This window comes from Schistocerca gregaria, chromosome 5 (genome assembly GCF_023897955.1).
Source record: "Schistocerca gregaria isolate iqSchGreg1 chromosome 5, iqSchGreg1.2, whole genome shotgun sequence".
NCBI classification, from domain to species: domain Eukaryota; kingdom Metazoa; phylum Arthropoda; class Insecta; order Orthoptera; family Acrididae; genus Schistocerca; species Schistocerca gregaria.
This window is the reverse complement of record NC_064924.1, coordinates 358,158,445-358,180,819: the sequence shown is the minus strand read 5'-3', so window position 1 is coordinate 358,180,819 and position 22,375 is coordinate 358,158,445. Positions and strand designations below refer to the sequence as shown.

General features: G+C 38.8%; 1 protein-coding gene across 1 annotated transcript in view; it reads left to right on the top strand.

Moving 5' to 3' along the window:
• Positions 1 to 22,375, top strand: part of LOC126273342 (neural-cadherin-like) — a 597,074-nt gene that overhangs the window by 489,459 nt on the left and 85,240 nt on the right. The window contains exons 21-22 of the mRNA XM_049976888.1: positions 7,608 to 7,794; positions 10,442 to 10,631. Of these exons, the coding sequence (XP_049832845.1) occupies positions 7,608 to 7,794; positions 10,442 to 10,631 (377 nt within the window). The remainder of the gene's footprint in view (positions 1 to 7,607; positions 7,795 to 10,441; positions 10,632 to 22,375) is intronic.

Here is a 22,375-nt window from a genome sequence, read left to right as displayed (position 1 = left end):
GATGCATTGTGTCAGATAATAGCTGTTTCATCACAACAGTGATAGAGCCTTTATCTGCAGAGAGTCTTTGTCAGCAGGGACAAACATTTAATAAGGGTTTGCCTGTGTGTGGCTGTTCTTTCTTCCATTGAGAGGTTTGTGTTCTTGGGAAATGACATGGGCAAGGAAGGTGTGGCCAAGTTGGAGGTAAGTAAGTAACTGCTGGAATGTTATCACAGGAAGGTTTGGCAGAGGGGGGGGGGGGGGGGGGGGGGAGGAGGAGGAGGGGGAAAGGGGGGGGAGGGATTGCTTATGGTTGGAAGATGTTATGAACTAGGAGAAGAAAGTTTCAGTGTTGGTTTTGGTTGGAGGGATCAGTAATAAATAAGCACTGTCACTGTAAGATAGTGGAGAAAGATAGCTTATTATTGTCAGGAAGAGTGAGATAATACCACTAATAGTGTATGGAAATTGTTAAAATGAGGCATGGGAAGTAATAAAGAAAATCCTGTGGACACTGTGTTGAAAATACATAATACAATGCAAAATTCATGAATAGGATAATAACTTTGAAGTCTTAGCTCCAGCCATCATGTTTCTGCTTATGAAAAAAACAGTGAATTGTAGTCAAACATACCACTCTATGTCTTGATAACTAATTTTTCCTACTTGAAGGTCTGAGATTGAGTTCATTTTCTCAGTTTTCCAGCAGTTTACAGGCACTGCAAGAGTACTTCTCAGTCATATGCCTGAAGAGCATGACTGGACCCTCTGTTTGCTGAGAAAAAGAGTCTGTACAGGAGATCTGAGGCTCCTTGTATAGGCAGACAGACACATCAGCTACAGTAACTAGATCATGTCTGGTGTTGAAAATACATAATACAATGCAAAATTCATGAATAGGATAACATTGAACACTGTATCTCAGCCTTTTGATATGTCAATCTCAACAGTAAATGGAAACGTATGGACAAGAAAATAGTACCACTGTAGTGAGTTAGTAGGTAACATGTGAGAGATTAAGTAATTTGAATAACAATGAAAAAGAACTTTTTAATTTTTAAATACATCAAATGAATTTATTTTATTTAAAATGCTTATGTTATTGATGCAAGCAATGTGAAGTTTATATCTTGAAAAGTCCTTCTTGCTGAATTTAGTGAGAACTTCAATTTTGAATATGGTATTGTTGATATTTGAAATTATGAAATGTAGTGCATGATAACATAAAACAAGCAGAGATATTTATTTATAATCCATTTCTTATATAGCTTGTAATGAAATAAAATATTTCAGTACTCAGAAGTTTGTGTGTACAGCATCATCTTACAAACAAATTGCCATATCAGTTTTACCAAGCACCCAAAACCGCTTCAAAAAGGAAGCAGAACATCAGATAATGATGCAGTATTAAACTTCAACAACTTGGAAGTGTTCATCCAGTGCAGTTTTCTCTCCACATTCTTCATTGATATCTCAATTGCAGTGTATACTTTCATAAACTCTTCCATAAATTTCATGCTTGTATATTTCCAGATAGCTTCATCAAAGGCTGCTTCATACTTGTTGGGCACACATAATGTTGAGCAGTGGAGTGGTGGAAACACACTAAATGTAACAAGGGCTGCCCTCAACCCTTCAGCTCAATATTTTACACCATATATACTTCCCTATCACTGTCTGTTAAGCTGTTACAATAACTTATATTCAATGGACATGTCTCTCCAGGGTATCTACTGAAGAGTAAATTGTGCTGGCACATAATGTAATGGTATGCTGATAAAAACATGCTTTGCTTATCCATGTGCTGGTAAAGGAGTGAACATGTTTTGTGGAAATAGGAAGATGTGGTTCTATTTGGCCAGAGCAAAAAAGTGGCACAACAGCTGAAAATGAACTGCTTTCTTGATAGAGTGTTTCCAAGACTACAAAAACTTTGTAGTTGGGGAACTAACCATGAATGGATTTAATTGCAGTTTTAAACTAAATGTAGACTGAGAACTCAAGTATTAATTAATGGAGCCTTTTGTGTGACCTGAAATGTAGATATAAAGCATTTTTTATTCAAGACAAAGTACAGCTCTCCTATTTAGTAATTATTCCAGAAGAAAATGAGCCTGTTGTTGTTGTTGCAAGTGTCCAATGTATCAGGACAAAACTGAACAATTGAGCCATCTTTGTAGACCAATTCAAATCCAATGCATCACTGTGTGCCTTAGTGAACAATGTCTAGTTGAGCAGGAGGGTGATTGTTATAGACGTATAGACTATCTAGAAATGATAAGTGCATGGTATCGTAAAACAGCTACTTGTGGTAAGCGTATGGTATTGTAAAATGGCTACTTATGGTGCAGTATCTGTTTATGCAAACAACAGTCTTAGTGTCGGGAACTTCACCTAAAAAGTTGTGTGTTGAGCTGGATTCAGAGTTGACTACATTAGAACTGTGTGATGTAAATATTGTTGTCATGTCCATGTACCATGCTCCTGGTGGAGACTTTGATAATTTTCTTACCAAGACAGACAGCTATTTGTGCTGCCTGATGTGTATGAATTCAAAAATTATGTTGTTTGATGTCCTCAACATCCATTTGGGAGAAGGCAGCAAAAAGCATTCAAGTACTGGATGAGTATTTGTGGGACATATGTAGCTTACCATGAGCCAACAAGAGGAGAGGTTTGCCTTGACGCTGTCATCACGAACCTAAGCACCTGGGACTACAGAATAAGTCTCTTGGATCCATAGACAGCAGATCATGATGCATTAGTTGTCCACCAAAATAGGCAAAGGAGCCATCATAGAAAACTCAGTGCATGGTGTTCTGGCTATACCTGTCAGTAAAAGAATTACAATGGAGGAAGGAATACACATCTTCAGAAATGTCCTTGCCAGTATTGATTGGCAGTCTGAAGTTTTATGACGGGTACCAAGTGATGCTTTTTAATGTATTTTCCAGCTGCTCAAAATAAATTTTGACAATTGTTTCCCAACAGTAACCATAAAGAATCATGTAGATAAACTAAAAAATAAAAGCAAAATAGGCAGAGACACAGGTGCGATGCACTCCAAGCTGAAAAAAATATGAAGTGTATTGTTCTGCTGCTAAATGACCGAATTAAAAAAGCAACAGATGCCAGGACCAAATATATGTTTCATTGTTGTTATCTGAAAGCTAAAAGAAGCTATAGGAAGGAATATGCTAGAAGCCATATATTGTTAAGTTCATTTCTGAAGGCCACAATCCATGCAAAGTGGCCTAGGAACTGGTTAATGAACACAGAAAAAGGCCCACTGCCCCATTAAATGTGTGCAGACCTGATGATTTTTTTTAAAATATTTTATTTATGTTGTTGGGAATAATGTAGCTAATGTAGCAGATTTAGAAATTGATATTACAAGCAATATAAGCATTAGCAATGGTTGCACCCTGATAAAATGCAAGGAAGTGCTTTCAGAGGACATTGTGAAAATCGTGAAATGTTTTGAGCGCTGTGTTAGCACGAATATAAATGGCATCTCATGTGCTGTTCTCAAGGATACTGTATCTGATATTGCTGAACCTTTGACAGCCATCATCAACCAATGTGTTAAGGTTGGTACTTTTCCAAAGTTCTTAAAACTAGCAAAGACAGTACCAGTGTATAAAAAAGGTCATCCTAACAGTCCATCCACCTACACCCCAACTTCCATAACATCTATACTAGCAAAAGTGATTGAAACTATAATGAAGAACCAACTGTTATATGTTATTTGAAAGACAACAACATCTTCCTGGACAATCAACACCGGTTTAGAAGAGGGAAATTTACATTTAATGCAATGCTTCGTTTAACAACAAAAATAATGGAAGCGTTTAATGAAAAGAACTGCATGGCTTTAATTCTTTGTGACATAATCAAGGCATTCAATTGCATCTCTCATAAGATACTGTTGGAAAAATTAAAATTTTATGGTATGGAGGGTCTTGTTTTTGAGACTCTGTCACTTTACCTAATAGACAGAGAACGTGACAGAGTGTTTGTATCCATGGGGTGATGTCTCATCAAATAGCACTTGAACACAATGTACTGCAGGGCTCTCTACAACATTAATGACTATGGGTACTGATACTGTCAAACTCCAGGGAATCACAACTCATAATAAATAGTAATTTATCTCCTCAGGAAGGTCAAATGTATGATAACGTATCAGTACTTAATCACAATATATTATGCACTGTGCCACAGCCACATCATTTATTGACTGCAGCCGTGGAGAAACTGTACTGGAAGTAAAAACATATTGCTCCTACAAAAGAAGGCTGTAAGAATAATATTTTCTAGTAAGAAATTTTGCTACTGTAGACCCATTTTCGAGCAGTTGGGAATAATGACAGTATGTTTCCAACTATCTTGTCTATAAGAAAGAAAATCAGGCATTCTTTTGCATGAGGCAAGAGATTCACAACTATGTCACACAAAATAAGGCTGTCATTGATATTCCAAGCTGTCACCAAAGTAAGACACTGGACAGTTTTCCCACACCAGCCATGAAGATGTTCAACCACCTACCACCAGATGTTCAGACATTGCCACTGAAAACCTTCAGGGCTAGATTGCTGCTTGTGCTCAAGCAACTGCCACTATATCCTGTAAATGAATTTTTTTCTACAGGTCGAATTGTAGGCTGGTCAACATGAGACCTTTCAGTGTGATACCACAAACTGGAAACTTTCAATGACTATAAAGTGCCATTTATAGATATCTATGTTGTTTAGAGCTTGTTGTCCATTATCATAGTTTTAGTAATGGTTTTAATATATGATCACTAAGCTGTAATGCAATTTGTCTGATCTTGGCCAGCAAATGATGTCTTAATAATAGTAGTTGTACCAAGTTGCAGATAAGTACAACAAAAAGACTGTCAGAATGTAAGCTTTTGGCCAAAAAAGCCTTCATCATAAATAGACAACAAACTAATAGACACTCAGGGAGATACAGCTCACTGGTCTCAGCAGCTAAAGACTGTAGTCATGTGTGTGAGTTGTGTTTGCATGTGTGTGTGTGTGTGTGTGTGTGTGTGTGTGTGTGTGTGTGTGTGTGCGTGTTGTCTATTTCCAATGAAAGCCGTGTTGGCTCAAAACTTACTTTTTTACAGTCTCTTTTCTGTGCTTATCTGTGTCTCAGCGTCTTCTCTATATGTTGAGTAGCAACTATATGTTTCATAATGTTGTCATATTCCATCCTGGATTTTCTGTTGGGTATTAGTAGTAATAGCATTTGTAAATATGTGCAACACCTTGGTACACTGATGAAGTCTGGAGTCCTTGTAATATCAGTGACATTGACTGCATGATTCCTAGGAGTAATTTATAACTCAGTACTGATATGATTACATCAGACATCTAGTACTGTACAGAACTGAGCCTGTAGGAACCTCTGTTGTACCTGCACTAGAATAACATGTGATCTGTTGACACTGAAGTGACATTGACTTAGTATTCAGTAGTTTAGACAAAATACAGTACCATTATGATAGAATCTGTATGGTGCAATGCCTTCAACATGGACCATTCCTGTATTCCTATAAGTTACAGAAATACCTTCTTCAAAGCCTGTTTTTGGCAAATAAATTTATTTTCAAAATGGTTAATTGTTGAGTGCAACCACATAAAATTCCTAAAGGAAATTACCTGTTTTGGCTGTCACTGGTCGTCTTCAGATCCTAAGAGTTAGCAATAGTTCACTTGGAAACATACTGAGAAGACCACTGTGTCTGTGTTGATAGTGCAGTTTCGTCAATGTTCTTTTCAGTGAACTACTTATAACACTTGTGATCTGAAGATAATCTTTGACAGCAAAAACTTGCAAATTCATTTTGAAGTTTTATATGATTGTACTGGACAACAAAAAATTTTAAAAATTATTAATGTATCCATCAAGAATGAAATGTTCCTTCTAGGGTAAATTTATGCTACAGTGCATCACTACTTTGGGGTACCACCATACTTCACAAATGAATTGTGTTACAGAAGCTTTGTCACACCAGTCATTATGTGTATCTTAAAAAATTAAGTGTTGTTCTCATAGTAACTATAAGTTTACTTAAAAGGAATACTTTCTAACTACCCTGTTCAGTGGAATAACCAGTACTTTAAAACTTATTTTTCTCAGTTAGACACTTCATGCAACTGTAACACTATCACGGCAGCCAGGGGAATGAATGTTCAAAATATTTTCTGCCATAATATGTACATGGGGACACACAGTGATGCTACATGTAATTTACAGATGAAAGTCTAGTACGTCCATCCCGTATTTCTTGTAACTGACTTGTAGCCATCTTGCTTACATTGCATCTCATAGATGTGGCTGCAATTGGTTTCTTCTCTGTTGGTTGCATACTTTAATGCTTGTGCAATAAACAATGCATAATAATGTGACAATTGGCTAGATTTAAATGCCAAGCATGATAAGAATCATTAAATGTTAGGATAAAACTAACTTTGTTTATTTCACCAACTGCAAAATTAGTAAAACAATTTGTAGAGCCAATCTATCATTAGTGTTCATAACAAGATTCCTATTCAGTAATCATTTGTTATCAATCACTGCAAAGTCACAAAAATGCTTCACACAATTTTAAAATCAACATGAGATCACAAAAATATGTTTTCTGAGGTAACTTTATCAATTGCACTTCACACAGTAGTTCGTGTGTTGCCACCTCAAAAAATTATTGTAGACTGCCTAGTGAGCTATCTCAACAGCATGATACATGCCCTTTCAGGGTGCACTTGTAATTCGTTCATCCTTTCTATCAGCAAGCACTGACAGTAATGAACATTTGTAATTAGCATTTCCTGATGAATTGAATGATATTTAAATTGAGTGATATTGAAATTACTATTTTTAAGTTCTCAGTGCGAGCAATGTCATCAGCACAGTGGAAACTGTATATTAATATTTAAACAGTAAATATAAATAATAAAAGATTTGCTTATTAGTGCCCAGCATTCTTGGTGAATCTCCACTGTCCCTCTTTGTTCCAATGCATTATGGCTCTTGGTTACTTGGCTGTTCTAATGCTAGTTGACCATCTGGTGCATTGTTTGATGAATCTGCCTTATGATCCTACCTAGTTGTTAGCCTCCTGTACCAAAATCTTCCTATATGTGTGTTAAAACACAGCAACAAAAATGCAATAAATGCAGGCAGGAATGTGGCATGAACACCACACAACATCCATGTGCTCCCCAAAACTAAAATGTTGCATGTTAATAGCATTTTCACAATAACCCCACAAATGCACTGGTTAGATGCAATAAAAATATTCCCTGACAGGTCAAAAGTACATGATCACTCATATGTATGTAGTGCTTTCTTTTTTCTTGATATGCAAACAGAAGAGACATACTTCCACACTCAGGAAACATTAGTGTCTGCTAAGGCATTCATTTAATGCTTGTAATGCAGTGATATGGAACTTTCTCCTCCATAATCTAAAACAATTATTTCTGCTGTCTGTTATCATGTTGTATTGTGATGTAGTATGTGCTATTATGTGCTCTGTATTGTCTTAGACAATTTTTTTTATTCCTTAGATATATCACATGGATAATAAATTGTTTCTTCCAAAAATTTCCCAGGTGACTCGTTATGGATCAGTTTCTATTTTGATACTTGATGATGGAGAAGGTTTAAGATACAATGAAAGTTTCAAGTTCAGTGGCCATCAGCTTTTGGTTGTGGATAGGCAAGAAGGTGTTTATGTTGGAGGAAAGGCTGAGTATACAGGTGTTCAGACATTTGAAGTTCACAATGACTACCAGAAAGGTAAGTACATAATACCATATTACAATTAATATTATCAACATTATCATCATCATAATTATTATCATGCCCACAAAATGAGTACAGTAACACACAAATTTGTAGTACAGCCCTGGGCACCAGCATGGCATCCTCCTAGGCAAACCTCTTTATGGGCCACCTAAAGGAAACATGAGTCCTCCTGGTTGGCCATGTGGTCTAACGCACGGCTTTCTGGACGGGAAGCAGCACCTGGTCCCCGGCACAAATCTGTCCGGCGATTTGTGTCTAGGTCCAGTGAACTGGCCAGTCTGTGGATGGTTTTTAGGCAGTTTTCCATCTGCCTCGACAAATTCGGGCTGGTTCCCCTTATTCCACCTCAGTTACACTATATCGGTGATTGCTGCACAAACAAGTTCTCCATGTATATGTACGCCACCATTACTCTACCACATAATCATAGGGGTTACACTCGTCTGGTGTGAGACGTTCCCTGGGAGGGATCCACCGGGCTCCGAACCGCACAATAACCCTGGGCTTGGTGTGGGTTGGCGGAGGGATGAAGTGGTAGTCATCGTGTGGTTGTAGACCACTGCGTCTGCGGTGGGGACTGAGCCTCTCCATCGTTTCTAGGTCCCTGGTTAACATACAATACAATACATACAAAGAAAACATTCCTAGCCTCCCAAAAATGCAAACCCCTGCTCTGGTTCAGGTTTATTGATGACATCTTTATTATCTTGACCAAAGGTCAGGACACCTTATCCTCATTCCTCCACAACCTCAACACCTCCCCCATCCACCCACTGTGCCACCTTCTTAATGTCAGTCTCCTCCTCCCATATGGCTCCATCCACACCTCAGTCCACATCAGACCCACCAATCATCAACAGTACCTGAACATTGAGAGCTGCCACCTGTTCCACACCAAAAAAATCAGTCACTTAGAGCCTAGTCACCAATGGAAAATGCATCTAAAGTGATGAGAAACTCCCTCGCCCAGAATTGCGAAGGCCTCACAAAGGCCTTCACAGGCAGCCAGGACCCTCCAGATCTAATTCACGAACAGTTCTCCCTTTCCATATTCTCTCACTCACCTGATCCTCAAATCTCTCCCAAGAACCAACCACAAAGAAGTGCCTCCCCCCTCTGCTTGTCACTCACTACCACCCTGGACTGTAACAACTAAACCACATTCTTCATTGGAGCTTAGATTATCTATGACCATGCCCTGAAATAAGGGACATCTTACACCAGATAATTCCAACCTCCCTCAAAGTGGTGTTCTGTTGCCACCCAACCTCCACAATATTCTAATCCATTCCTATATCACTCCAACCCCGAACTCCTGCCCCAGGGATCATACCCCTGTGGAAGACCGAGATGCAAGACATATTCAATCTACCCACCCAGCACCTCCTACTCGAGGCTTATCCTACCCCGTCAGAGGTCAGGCCACCTGTGAAAGCAGCCATGTTATATACCAGCTCTGCTGCATCCACTGCACAGCATTTTAAACTGGTATGACAACCAACCACCTATCAACTAGAATGAATGGTCACCACCCAACCGTTGCTAAAAACGAGGTGGACCACCCAGTGGCACATCATGGAAGATTTCAATGGCTGCTCCCCTGCCACAGAACCCCCACCCAATTTGTGTTGCCACATTAGCTAGATGCATGCTGTTATCTCTCATTCTAGGCTATGAAATTAAGTGCCTGGCTGTCTGCCAACTCCCCTCTCTACCTGCACCACTTGCTAGCTCACAGACTCCCCACTCTCCCATGAGCTGCTAGACACTTCTTCCCAACCTGCTCCCTGCATCTTGCCTCTCTTCCTCCCTCAGCCGACCCCACCCCACCCTACCCCACCTTACCCCAACCCAAACCCTCATCTCACCCCAGCACACTCACCATGGGCCAGAAAAGCGCTGGAAGTCAACTGAGCACAATGTAGGAAACAGGTGTGTGCATGTGAGTGACTATATGTGCATCTGTGTGCATGGTTTTCCTGCAAACCTGAAGAAGGAAGTGCATTCTGAAAGCTGGTCAAGCTCTGTACCTTTGCTCGTATACCTATCGACGACACAGTGCTTCTGCCTTTCGGTGAGTCATCTCCTTTACTTCTATATTTCATATTATCTTAAATTCAACTTTGATCAGTTATCTTACTGTCAAAATAGCAAAACTATCTGTGAGTTTAAGTGTCTCATTTCCTAATCTAATTCCTTTAGTATCATCTGATTTGACTACATTCCATTACCTTTACAGACTGATACTCTGAGGCATTTGCATGAGTAGACTAATTCCAGCTGTGACTTAATGATATTCATCCACTATTTCAGAACGATGTTCTTCCTACTTGTATAAATAGCAATAGGTGTAATTTAGTTTAGTATAGAAATGAGTGGGGTCTTGTGTTTTCCAAGAATGAACCACCAGTAAAAAATTCTTATTGTTGTCTGCAAAATTCGTTTCATTACAGTAAGTAAATTTAAAATTCTTGGTTTGTTTTCAAATGGGAACTGAGGTTACCTTTGCTTCCAAAAGACTGTACTTATTATGGTTTGTTTTGGTACCAGTATCCAAACTATTGTACAGATGCAATAAATATAGCCTTTTATAATTTAAATAACTAAAGGTTATTCCTGTAATCTTTTTTTGATTAAGGTTGTATGGAGGACATCAAACTTGAAGGGAAACAATTACCTCTGCCTCCAGCTGTTAATGGAACTCAGTGGGGACAAGCCACTATGTCAAAGAATTTGGGTTACAAATGCTTTTCAAATGGTCCTTGTATCAACATTGTATGCCCTGAGCCATTTGTATGTGTTGATCTCTGGAATGAGTATGAGTGTGCGTAAGTATTTCTCTTGCCAGTGTCAGTAGCTTTACTACAAAGTTATTTGATATGAACAAGTCAAACAATCAAATACCCAGGACGGAATGTAACACAATATTATGGAAGGAAAGTTGCTACTCATCATATAGTGGAGATGCTGAATCGCAGATAGGCACAACAAAAAGACTCTCACAATTAAAGCTTTTGGCCATGGGCCTTTGTCAACAGCAGACACACATGTGTGTGCGTGTGCGCGCGCGCACACACACACACACACACACACACACACACACACACACACACACACACATGCAAAAGCAACTAACACACATGACAGCAGTCTCAGGTAACTGGAACCACAGAGTGTGTGTGAGTAGCATTTGAGACTGTGTGTGTGTGTGTGTGTGTGTGTGTGTGTGTGTGTGTGTGTGTGTGTGTGTTTGTATGTGTGCGCACGTGCATATGTGTGTCTGTTGTTGTGTGTGGCACATAAATGTACTTACTGAAAATTGAGTCTGCCCCCCCCCCCCCCTCTCTCTCTCTCTCTCTCTCTCTCTCTCTCTCTCTCTCTCTCTCTCTCACACACACACACACACACACACACACACACACACACACACACACAGAGAGAGAGAGAGAGAGAGAGAGAGAGAGAGAGAGAGAGAGAGAGCATCACATGGAGCAACATAATTAAGCAGACTGAGCTATTGCATGTGAAGAAGAACATAAAGACAATTTGTCACTCAAAACCAATATTTGAAACAAATTTCTCTTTACAGACAATAAGTAGAATGTTTCTATGTTCTACTGTTCTTCATTTGATCAATAATTCCTGTTAAGATGACAGTCAGACTCTTGTAATCCTATTCATTTTGCAGATGATGAAAATACTGAAAACAATAAATATGGCATGGTAAAATAGATTTTTCAGAGAGTAATAGGAGACAAAAATGTAATTGTGTTGCAGGAAGAGAAAGAATGATGGTAAAACATGGACTGGGAGAAAATGAATGAAAGGGGTTACCATCTGGTAGAATTATGCAGTGGACAACTTAATAATTACAAACATTTGCTTTAAAAATCATAAAATAAGGTTTTGTATGTGGATGAGACATGGAGACACCACAATGTTACAGATAAATTATATAATCATAAGACAGGGATTTAGAAACCAAATTTTAGTCTGAGAAATATTTCCAAGAGTAGTTGTGGATTCTGGCCACAAATTTTTGGCCATTAACTTTAGATTAGAGCTGAAGAAATTATAGAAACATAGGAAATTAAGGAGGTGCAACTGGGATATGTTGAAAGAATCAGAGGATGCTCAGACATTCAAATATTAGCATTAGGCAGTTATTGACTAGAACAGGGGAAAGGAACATGTTAGAAGATAAATGAGTACCTTTAGAGATCACATAATGAAAGCAGCAGAGGAACTAACAGGGAAAGAGACAGTGCCCCATAGAAATTAAATTTAAGTGACGAGAGGAGAAAATAAAAAAATAAAAAAAATGCAGCAAATGAATAAGCTGAAAGGGAATACAGATTTCTAAAAAGTGGGAATGACAAGTAATGAAAAATTGCAAAGCAGAAATTGTTGCAGGACATGCATGAGCATGAACAAGATAAATGCCACATGTAGGAAAACAGTGATACCGTTGGAGAAGAGACAAAGCTGCATAAGTGTGAAGAGCTCAAATGGCAAGCCAAGGCCAAGAAAAGAAAGGGAAGCTGAAAACTGAAAGAAATCTATAAAAGTGCTACACAAAGGAAAGGAGTTAAAAGGAAATATTAGGAAAAAGGAAGAGACAGTAGATGAAGATGAGATGAGAAGTGTGATACTATAAGAAAAATCTCATAGAGTACCAAAAGACCTAGGTCAAAGAAAGGCACCAAGAGTGGAGGACTTACCTCAGAATCATGGAGTTTCTTGGGACAATTTACCAAGACATAACAATTCCACCTGGTTATGCAAGGTATGTGAGACAGTCAAAATACCCTCAGGACTCAGAAATAATATAATGAGTCCATTTTCAATGAAAATAAGTGCTCACATGTGTGAATATTGTTGAACCTTCAGTTGGCTAAATCGTGGGTGCCAAATATTAACATGAGTTATCTACAAAAGAAAGGAAAGGCTGGTAGAAGCCATTGTTGAGGAAGCTCAGTTTAGGCTCTACAGAAATGTTAGAAAACATGAGGTCATGATATTAAGAATTCTTTTTGAAGATAGGTTGAAAAACAGAAAACTCCATTTATAGCATTAGATCTCTGGTCAGTCCTATTTGTTCTATCTGCCACTTATCATGTCTTTTACTTCTTGCATTGTTTTGTTAATGTGAAAATTGACAAATTGTGCCACAGCCCAAAGTTAACATTAAACTGTAGGTTCTCGTATAACTGACTGGGTAAGGTAGTTCAAAGTTTAGAGGAAGGCAGTTGTATACGACCACCTACAGGACAGTGCCTAGTGAAGCACTATGGTGCTCAAACCAGTATTTTAACTGATGACAGCTTTACTTCTTAGATTTAAGGAAAGCTTATAACAATGTTGCCTGGAATACGCTCTGACATTTTGATGGTAGCAGGAAACTGTATGATTATTTTGAAATGGAAGCTGAGCTTACCTTTGCGAAGTTCAAACTGTCTTTGTTATCTTTAACAGTGGAATCTAAACTTGTTCCATAAATGCAATAAAATTCATTCTTCTATCATTTAAATAGCAAAATATGAAGTGGAAGCAGTAGTTGGAAGAGAGTGAGGCAGGGTTGTAGCATACCCAAGATGTTATTCAATCTGTTTGTCGATCAAGCAGTAAAGGAAAGTATTAAGAAGTTTGATAAGTGAATTAAAGTTCTGTGCAAAAAAATAAAAACTTCTTGGTTTGCAATGATGGTATAATTCAGAGATCAAAGGATTAGGTGATCAGTTCAATCATAATGGATAGTGACTTGAAAAGAAATGAATTCAATCAAGAAATGATGAGAGAATTAGGTTAGTGAATGAGACACTAAAAGTGACAGATGGGTAGCGATATTTTGGGAGGAAATTAAGTGACAAGTAAAGAGAGTAGAAAATGGAGACCTGCAACAGTATCTTTTCTGAAAAAAAATAATGTGTTAACATTTGCAGTGAATTTAAGCATTAGGAGGCCTTTTTAGAAAGTATTTATTGTGAGTGTAGCTATATACAGATGGCAGATAGACAAGGCAGGAAGACAAGGGAGCTACTAAAAAACTCTGGCCTATCTGACGAACTGGTGAAGAAGTTACGGCCGAGAGCACCTAGGCCACCAAGACTGTACAGCTTGCCGAAGGTTCAAAAGGAGAATGTCCCATTGAGACCGATTGTTAGCGCAGCTCTCCTATGTACAGGCTTGCAAAACACTTAACAGAATTGTTGGCGCCTATAGTTGGTCTCTGCCCACATCATATTAAGAATTCAAAAATGTTTGTTGATATCATAAAACAGATGAAGATAGGCCCAAATGATATCATGGTCAGCCTCGACGTGGTTTCTCTGTTCACCAAAGTACCTGTGGATGACACATCACAACTGTTGGCTGCTCATTTTTCCTCAGAAATTTTGAAGTTGTTCCGGCATACCTTGACGACCACTTACTTTTTATACAATGGAAATTATTATGAAATGATGAATGGAACAGCCATGGGTTGCCCACTGTCACCAGCAATTTTTCATGGAGGACTTTGAAGAACGAGCGTTGAGCAGTGCTCACCTCCGCCCATCATGCTTCTACAGATACGTCGACGATACTTTTTTAATCTGGCCACAAGGCAGCGACACGCTGCAGCAGTTCATCGAACATTTAAATGGTGTACATCCAAACATGCAATTTACATTGGAGGTAGAGAAGGAAGGGAAGTTACCTTTTTTTAGATGTGTTGGTAGAGCAAAAACTGGATGCACGAGTGGGCCATTCTGTGTACAGGAAGCCAACTGATACAGATTTATATCTGCATAGCCATAGCTTCCATCATCCGTCTCAGAAGAGAGCTATGCTGAATACTTTAGTACATAGAGCCAGGACTATTTCTGACAAGGAACACCTCGGTCCCAAGATTAACCACTTGACGACTGTTTTCAAGAGGAATGGTTATTCAGCCGGTGAAGTTAAATCAGTATTGTCCAGGAAAGTAAGAAACGATGCCAGCCATAAACAAGAAGAGGACCAACACATAGCGCGGCTTCCTTTTTGCGGTGCTACAATGAGCAAGATAGCCAGAGTCCTGAAGAGGCAAGGAATAAAACCAGTTTTCCGAGCACCTAGGAAAATTAAGGAAATGTTGAGATCAGTCAAAGATAGTCTCAGCTTAAGAGTGCCGGAAATTTATACTATTCCTTGCGAATGCGGCAAGAATTACGTGGGCCAGTCTGTAAGTACCGCTGCCGACCGCTGCATCGAGCACCAGCACCACCTGAAATACAGGTATTTGGAAAAATCTGCGGTGGCTGAACATAGCCTGCTTAAGAAGCATAAGATTTTATTTGAAGAAACCAGAGTAATAGCCCACGCATTGAATTACTGGGACTCTGTGATCCGGGAAGCAGTCGAAATTAGACTTAGTGATAATAACTTTAACAGAGACAACGGCTATGCACTTAACAACACTTGGAAGAGTGCACTGGATAAAGAAAAATCATAGAGAAAAACTTCTCGCACTTTGCCCCCTGATTCAAGGGATGGCACTGCAAGCAACACAGGATAGGAACTACATCTATGGAAGTAGAGGGCACCACTTCACTACATGCCATATTGCTGTTGCTATGATGTAGTCCAGTCAGTCAGAAGCCGTTCTTGGCATATAAAAGTGGGAACCTTGCTAGTTCACGACAGTCAGTTTTAGCCCTGACAATGACCATGGAGATAGTGGTCCAAAGCTTGGAGTTTTATCCTGAATTGACACGGCATGTACACCGAGAAATTTTTATTCAAGAAATACATGGCGAAAGACTTCGTAGCCATACAAGATTTAATGTTTGGTAAAAACAGTGATTAAAATCATTTTAAAAATATTTCATTTTTAAATCTTTTTGGAGTGGAATGAATACTTGCTTAACACATATGGCATTACACATGAGATACTGCTTAGTGTAGCTGTTGGCATCATTAGCATATTCCATGGATCATAATTGTGATGTCTCTGTGATGTGGAATGAGTCAATTTTATAATTATAAACACTTTCTCAGTGATAAGGTGTTATCTTGCTGCCATCACACACACACACACACACACACACACACACACTAGACTGGTGACAGACTCCATAAGGGGGAGTAAATGTATGCCGAATTGTTTAAAGCACTTTTGACTTGGGTATTACCATTATGACATGTCATTATAAATATTGTTTCAATTCATAATTCAGGTATTATATTGCATGCTTAACAAACAAACAAATCTGTGTTATTTACATGTTATGATAGAAAATCTCTACTGGAATGTGAAAGTAAAAATGTAAGTAGGAAGTGAGACTTTGAAAGACAGCAATTTCAGGAGAGGGGTCAACAGGTACGTTGTCGCTCACCAATCCTATTAAATATTTATTTGGAGGAAATAGTGAAAAGTTCTTTGGATGGGGAAAGAGACATCAGGATGGATGTACAGAAAATAGAATCCATAAGATATGTGCATGACATGGCGATTCTTGCAGAAAATCAAGACATAGATTCAAATGCTAAATGATCTCCATGAAACTTGTTTGTGATATGGTATTAAAGTAAACAGAAAGAAAATGAAAGATATGGTTGTAGCTTCAAGAAAATAAGAGTGAAATATAATGGTTTCACAAACCATGGAACTGCTGGAAACATTCAAGTATTTGGGAAGCTGTGTCAGGAAAGACAAGCACTGTGAACAGGACATCAAAGTCGGAAATATGCTGGTGAAAGAGGCATTTCAAGAGCAGGAAAGACTTGTAACTAGTGGTTTGAACACTGAATTAAGAAAGTGACTAATTAAATGTCTGGTACAGAGCATTAACTTGTACACAGCAGAAATTTGGACTTTGAGAAAGTAGGACAGGAGGAGAATTGAAACTTCTAAAATGTAGATATGGTGCATAATGGTGAAGATTAGCTGGATTGAAAAAGGCAGGAATGAGGAGGTACTGAGATGAACTGGAGAAGATCATGTTGCTGACAATGAAGAATAGGAAGCTAAATTGGATAGGACATAATTTGAGATGAGATTGCCATCTAGTAGAGGCAATTGAAGGTTTTGTTCTGGGGAAGAGAGAGAAGGGTAGAGGAAGATACCAGATGCTGAATGATACCATTATACCATAAAGAGAGTACCAAAGAATGAAGAGGAAAGCAGAGGACAGAGAAGCACTGAGGACTTTGAAGTGTAAATTTGCTACAGTGCAGGTAATCAAATAATCATGATATATTCTCTGAAGTCTGAAACACAAAAAAAAGAATACCACTACAAAGGGAAGACAGAGACATGTCAGTGTGTTTCCACTGTGAATGCCCTGGACACATTATATGCTACTGCAGAGATAGAAGGTGAATTTTCAATTACTACTACATCACTAGATGTCAAACATTACAGCAGTTTTATTTGTGCCAGTAAGCTGCAGATGGTTACAGTCGAACTATGGGACAGAGCAAATTGTCATACCCTATACAAGGTCACTCCCCATCGCACTACAGCCATTCCCCATCACCCTACAGAGGTATCAGCTGCTCATCTCCCTGCAAAATTCAGGAACACTAATAGGAACACTAATCGAGGCAACCATCTATGAAAGTGAGGCCACCACACGTGTCAATTCTCCATGGATGACACACAAAGATGTCAGGAAATCTCACTGACATCATGAATGATGGCAAACCTCTCTGGGTACTAGACAGCTCAGGGGATTATTTTTCTTTAATGTTGAATGTTTACCATCATCAGCCACAAAAAAGACTATGTTTCATGATGCAACAGTGATTGTGCTGAAATTTTCAAATGGGAAATATGTCCAGCTGACAGAAGCATACAACTTAAGAGTATGTCAGTGACAGAACACAACCTTCCAACTTTGTCATTTTAACAAAATGTTGTCAGCAATGGCTGTGGAAGGTCAGAGCTTTAGACTGACAAAGCTATTCCAGCAAGCACAAATAACAAAAATGGTTGTGGTTGATTGTTTGGCATTGAAGAATTATCATTACACCACTGCCAAGAAAATGACTTCCAGTCATCAGCCAAGGTGCTCAGTTCAGCTGTGTAGTATTTGTTGGTTATGAAAAGCTGCTCAGGCTCACAAAGGATTTTTAGATGCTAGAAACAATCTTAAGCACTGTAGATGATCCAGAAGAAATTTGGATAACTAATTGTCATCAGCAGCCACAACTCATTCCTGAATGTAAGTGTATAGGGACAGCCGAACCAGTCGAGAAAGGACAGGTTATTGTTATCATTGAAAACTCATGCTCTACTACCATTACAGAAAAACCAGGGGAGGAAGCTGTTGTTGAGCTACTAATAGGTTATGACTTGAGCAAGGAACAACATCAATGAATGATAGCCACTCTTAGTCAATTTTAAGATGTTTCCAAATCTGACCAAGTGGCCCATAGTAAAACACCTTATCAATACTGAGGGTCACCCACCAAACATCTAACTCTGATATAAAATGTCATCAGCTGAACAACAAATAATCTGAAAGGAAGCAGAGGAGGTACTGCAAGGTGACACATTTAAACCTTCAGAGTGTCCTTGGTCCTCTCTTCTGGTTCTTGGGCAAGAAGAAGGATGGCATGTGGTGTTTTTGCATTGAATGCAGATAAGTGAACAAAACAGTGAAGAACGATGTATATCTACTGTTGCATGTTAATGACACAATAGACCACTTGAAAGCAAAGCAAAGTGTTTATAGCTATGGACATACAGACAAGTTACTGGAAAACTGACGTTTGCAAGGATGACTGGAGAAAGACTGCCTTCATTATTCCTCACTTCCTCTTTGAGTTTAAAGTTATGCCCTTTGGACAGTGTAACACTCCAGCCACCTTTGAAAGTATTATGGACAACTTGATGTGACATGTTAAACGGAAATGTCTTTGCTATCTGGATGACATTATCAGTTTTTCTAAGACATTTGAAGAACGTCTTAACCAGCTAACAACTGTCTAGAAGTGTATTCAGACAGCAATTCTTTTGTTGAATCCAAAAAAATGCATCCTTGTCACCTTCGAAATAAAAATCTTGGGGCTCCTGGAGAATGACAATGGAGCCATCCCCACCCAGAGAAAATAAGAGCAGTCATAGCTTTTCCAACTTCTTGCCATGTTCATAATGTGTGAAGTTTTCTGAGATGTTCTCTTACTATTGGTGATTCATGAAGATCTTCTGTACTAAGACATGACCTTTGCAAGAACTGCTGCAGAGAGATGCCTGATTTTCTTGGAACAACGGGCAAGAAAGATCTTTCCTTGGCCTTAAGGAGGGGCTAACACCTCCAGATCTAGCATTGTATGATAAGAATGCGAGGCAGAGCATTACATCAGTTCTAGCTGTTTATAGATAGGGACAGTACTATGCTTCCATAGTACTGCTCTACAACTGAGAAAGAGTGCCTTGCAGTTGTTTGGGCCATCAACAAGATCCAGCTGTTTTAGTTGGCAAACTATTCATCATTGTGACAAATCACCATTCTCTGTGCTTGCTGACTAGCGTGAAGGATCCATCTAGTGAACTGGTGTGATGGGCACTGAGGGTTCAAGAGTAAATCTCCATAGTATAAAAAATGAATGCAGCACACAAGGATGCTGACTGTCTTTTAAGGAATCCCTCAGCAAAACACAGCACCATGGACAAAATCTAATTTCTGCATTAAATGACATTGTTGCTGATTAGAGGGAAGATCCAGGATTGCTGAAAACCATAGGAGTTGTGAAGAATGAGGAACTGACCTAAGGAGAATTCTATTTAATAAGCAGAACACTGTATAGGAGGAAATATAATACAGTGAAGCAGAAATGGTTGTTCATCATCCCAGTTTATCTGCAGGTGGCAATCCTGAATTGTTTGCACAATGTTGCAACATTCCTGAAGACTAGAGTCAAGTCAGATGCAGATATAATTGGCCAGGTCTCTACTGATCTGTTAGAGACTATGTGAGCCTTTGTAAGTACTGCTAGCAATGAAATCATGTGCTGCAGTTACCTATGGGGCATCTGGTACCAATCTCACCTGGAGCACCACCATTCCACCAAACTGAAATTGACCTCTTGGGAACATTTTGAAACTCAACAAATTGGAATCAGTGGATAATAGTCTGCATTGACTACCTCAGCTACTATGCTGTAATGGAAGCTGTGCTGACTGTCAAAGCCCTGGTAATTGTGAAGTTCCATGTAGAAGACATTATCCTGAAGAGTGGAGCACCCCATATGATGATCTCTGAGTGTGAAAAAGTTTCTTGGTCAAGACTAGTATGAAAGATAATTTCACATTGCCACATCACTTACAGGATGGCATGTACCTACCATCTCCAGGTAATTGACCCCACAAAATGTTTTAATAAAATGTTGGCAGATATACTCTCTTATGTGCATTGGTACTCAACAGGCAGATTGGGATACATTACTGCTTGTTGTTACATTTATATATAATACAGTGAAACAAGACAATACATCATTCACACCATTCTTTCTGCTCCATGGCCATGAGGCTGTGGACTGCATCACATCCTCCAATTCTTGCTGATGTCATATATGAAATAGAGGATTATGACTCTTGTTATGGAAGATAAAATTTTAGAGATGTTATGAGTGCCCTCTGTACAAAGCCTTACTACAGTCCAAAGGTACAAATCAACAATGGGAGGTTCAAGGAAACTGAGGGCCCTTAACGAACATGGAGTTTGTTGATTGGAGGGGCTACCTTCAGTGCTGATCCTATTGAAGAGGGTGTAAAAACATGATCAGACTGTAAGGATCCATCAGTGCCACTGCATGCATGATCATTGTCAAGATGTCGAACTGGAGTGCTGTTGTCGGCTCTAATGAGAACTTCTGAAACAGTGGACTGCTGATTCTCCAGGAGCAGAAGCATTACTGCAAGCTGCAGTGCTTGCAGTATGTCATTGTTATTAGCCTCACTGGCTGGCATGTTGTGGGTTGTCATTTCAAATGCAGTCACAAACAGTTAGTTGTTATGTAGTATTTATCTTTTCTGGAAGGCTTTTAGAAATATCTGACATTTGTAAAGTTTGTTTATTCTGAAATATCAGTGTTTGTACATATACCAGCATTCTGGAATATTCAATGTTTGTGTAAATAGCTGCATTTCCATCCAGGAAGTCAGTTCTCTTCTGGTTGTATGTTGTTGTCATAAATAAATATGCTTTCAATACTAATTGTTAAATTTCATTGGTGATACTGCCTCTGGATTTTGACTGGATTGTGATTTAGACATGACAATATGTATCATTCCTAGACTGACTGGAATTTTATTGTATTTGACAAAACAGACTTAAACTTTGAAAGTCCTCTCTGGATAATTGTTAGTAAGTTGTCTAAAAAGAAAGGTATGACATATGATAACTGATCTGCCCTAATTTTTAAGCTCTAAGGCTGTGCTGCATGGTCACAGATTGATTCAACAGGAAATTTATAATCTTTCACAGCTACAGTTACCTCAATAACCTGCTCAAAATCTTGTTGGTTTACAGTGCATGAATTTTTGGTTAGTGAAACAAAACACAGCAAATAATTTTAGTTTAAAAGCCAAATTTTCCTCTGGTAATTGTAGTTGTATCAAGTTGTTGGTTGTACATGATAAGTTACCTTCATGATGAAATGTGAAGTATATTAGTGGTAAGTCATCTATAGTGATTCATTACTTAAGAACATGTTCCTGTAGTCTATATTACATCTCTTAATTTTCCACTTCTTCTATGCATTTTCTAATGGAGCAAGTCTGTTCATGAGATCTTTTTATTGCAGTAAGAAGCCAAACGAGTAATTACTGACTCTTTGCATAAACCATGTTAAGCAGAAAAATCATGATGTGCATCTCCTCTCTCCCCCTGCCCCCCCCCCCCCCCCCTCCACCCCTCCTTTTACACACATGCACACACACACACACACACACTGTTTTAATTTGTTTGAAGCAGAAGGTGCCAAAAGTAAAAGACTACAGAAACATCATTGATTACAATACATAAAACAACAGAAATATTTACACCTCGTGCAATAGATTACCAAGACCAGTGAATGATTGTGAGCTAGTAGGGCATAAATTGTTTAATAAATTGCCACTAGTTGTACAAGATATTTCTAAACATGCATTTAAACACACAATATCCAGGGTGTACATAAAGTCTGGGAACACTTTCAATTATTTATTGCACCAAACATTGTACAGATATCATACATACGTCATTTTTAAGAAAAACCCTGAAAGTCTTTTTACACTTATACCGTCACAGCATAATTTGGTAATTTGCTGATAGTCAGTGCTAGTCGCAAATGTGGTGAGTTCAGGTGTGGAACGAGCTTTCTGTGTGTTGGAGTTCAACAAAAAGTGTGCTACAGCTGTTCAACGGATGTTTAGAACCAAGTACGGTAAGAAGCCACCAACAAGGAATGCCATTTACCACTGGCCAAACAAATTCATTACATGGGTTGCTTGTGCCCAACAAAGAGAAGTGGACGTCGCAGTATGAGTGAAGTGAGAGACATATATGAGTCCAAAGAAATTGGTGCATCATGCATCCTGTGAAACTGAAATGGTTCCAATGAC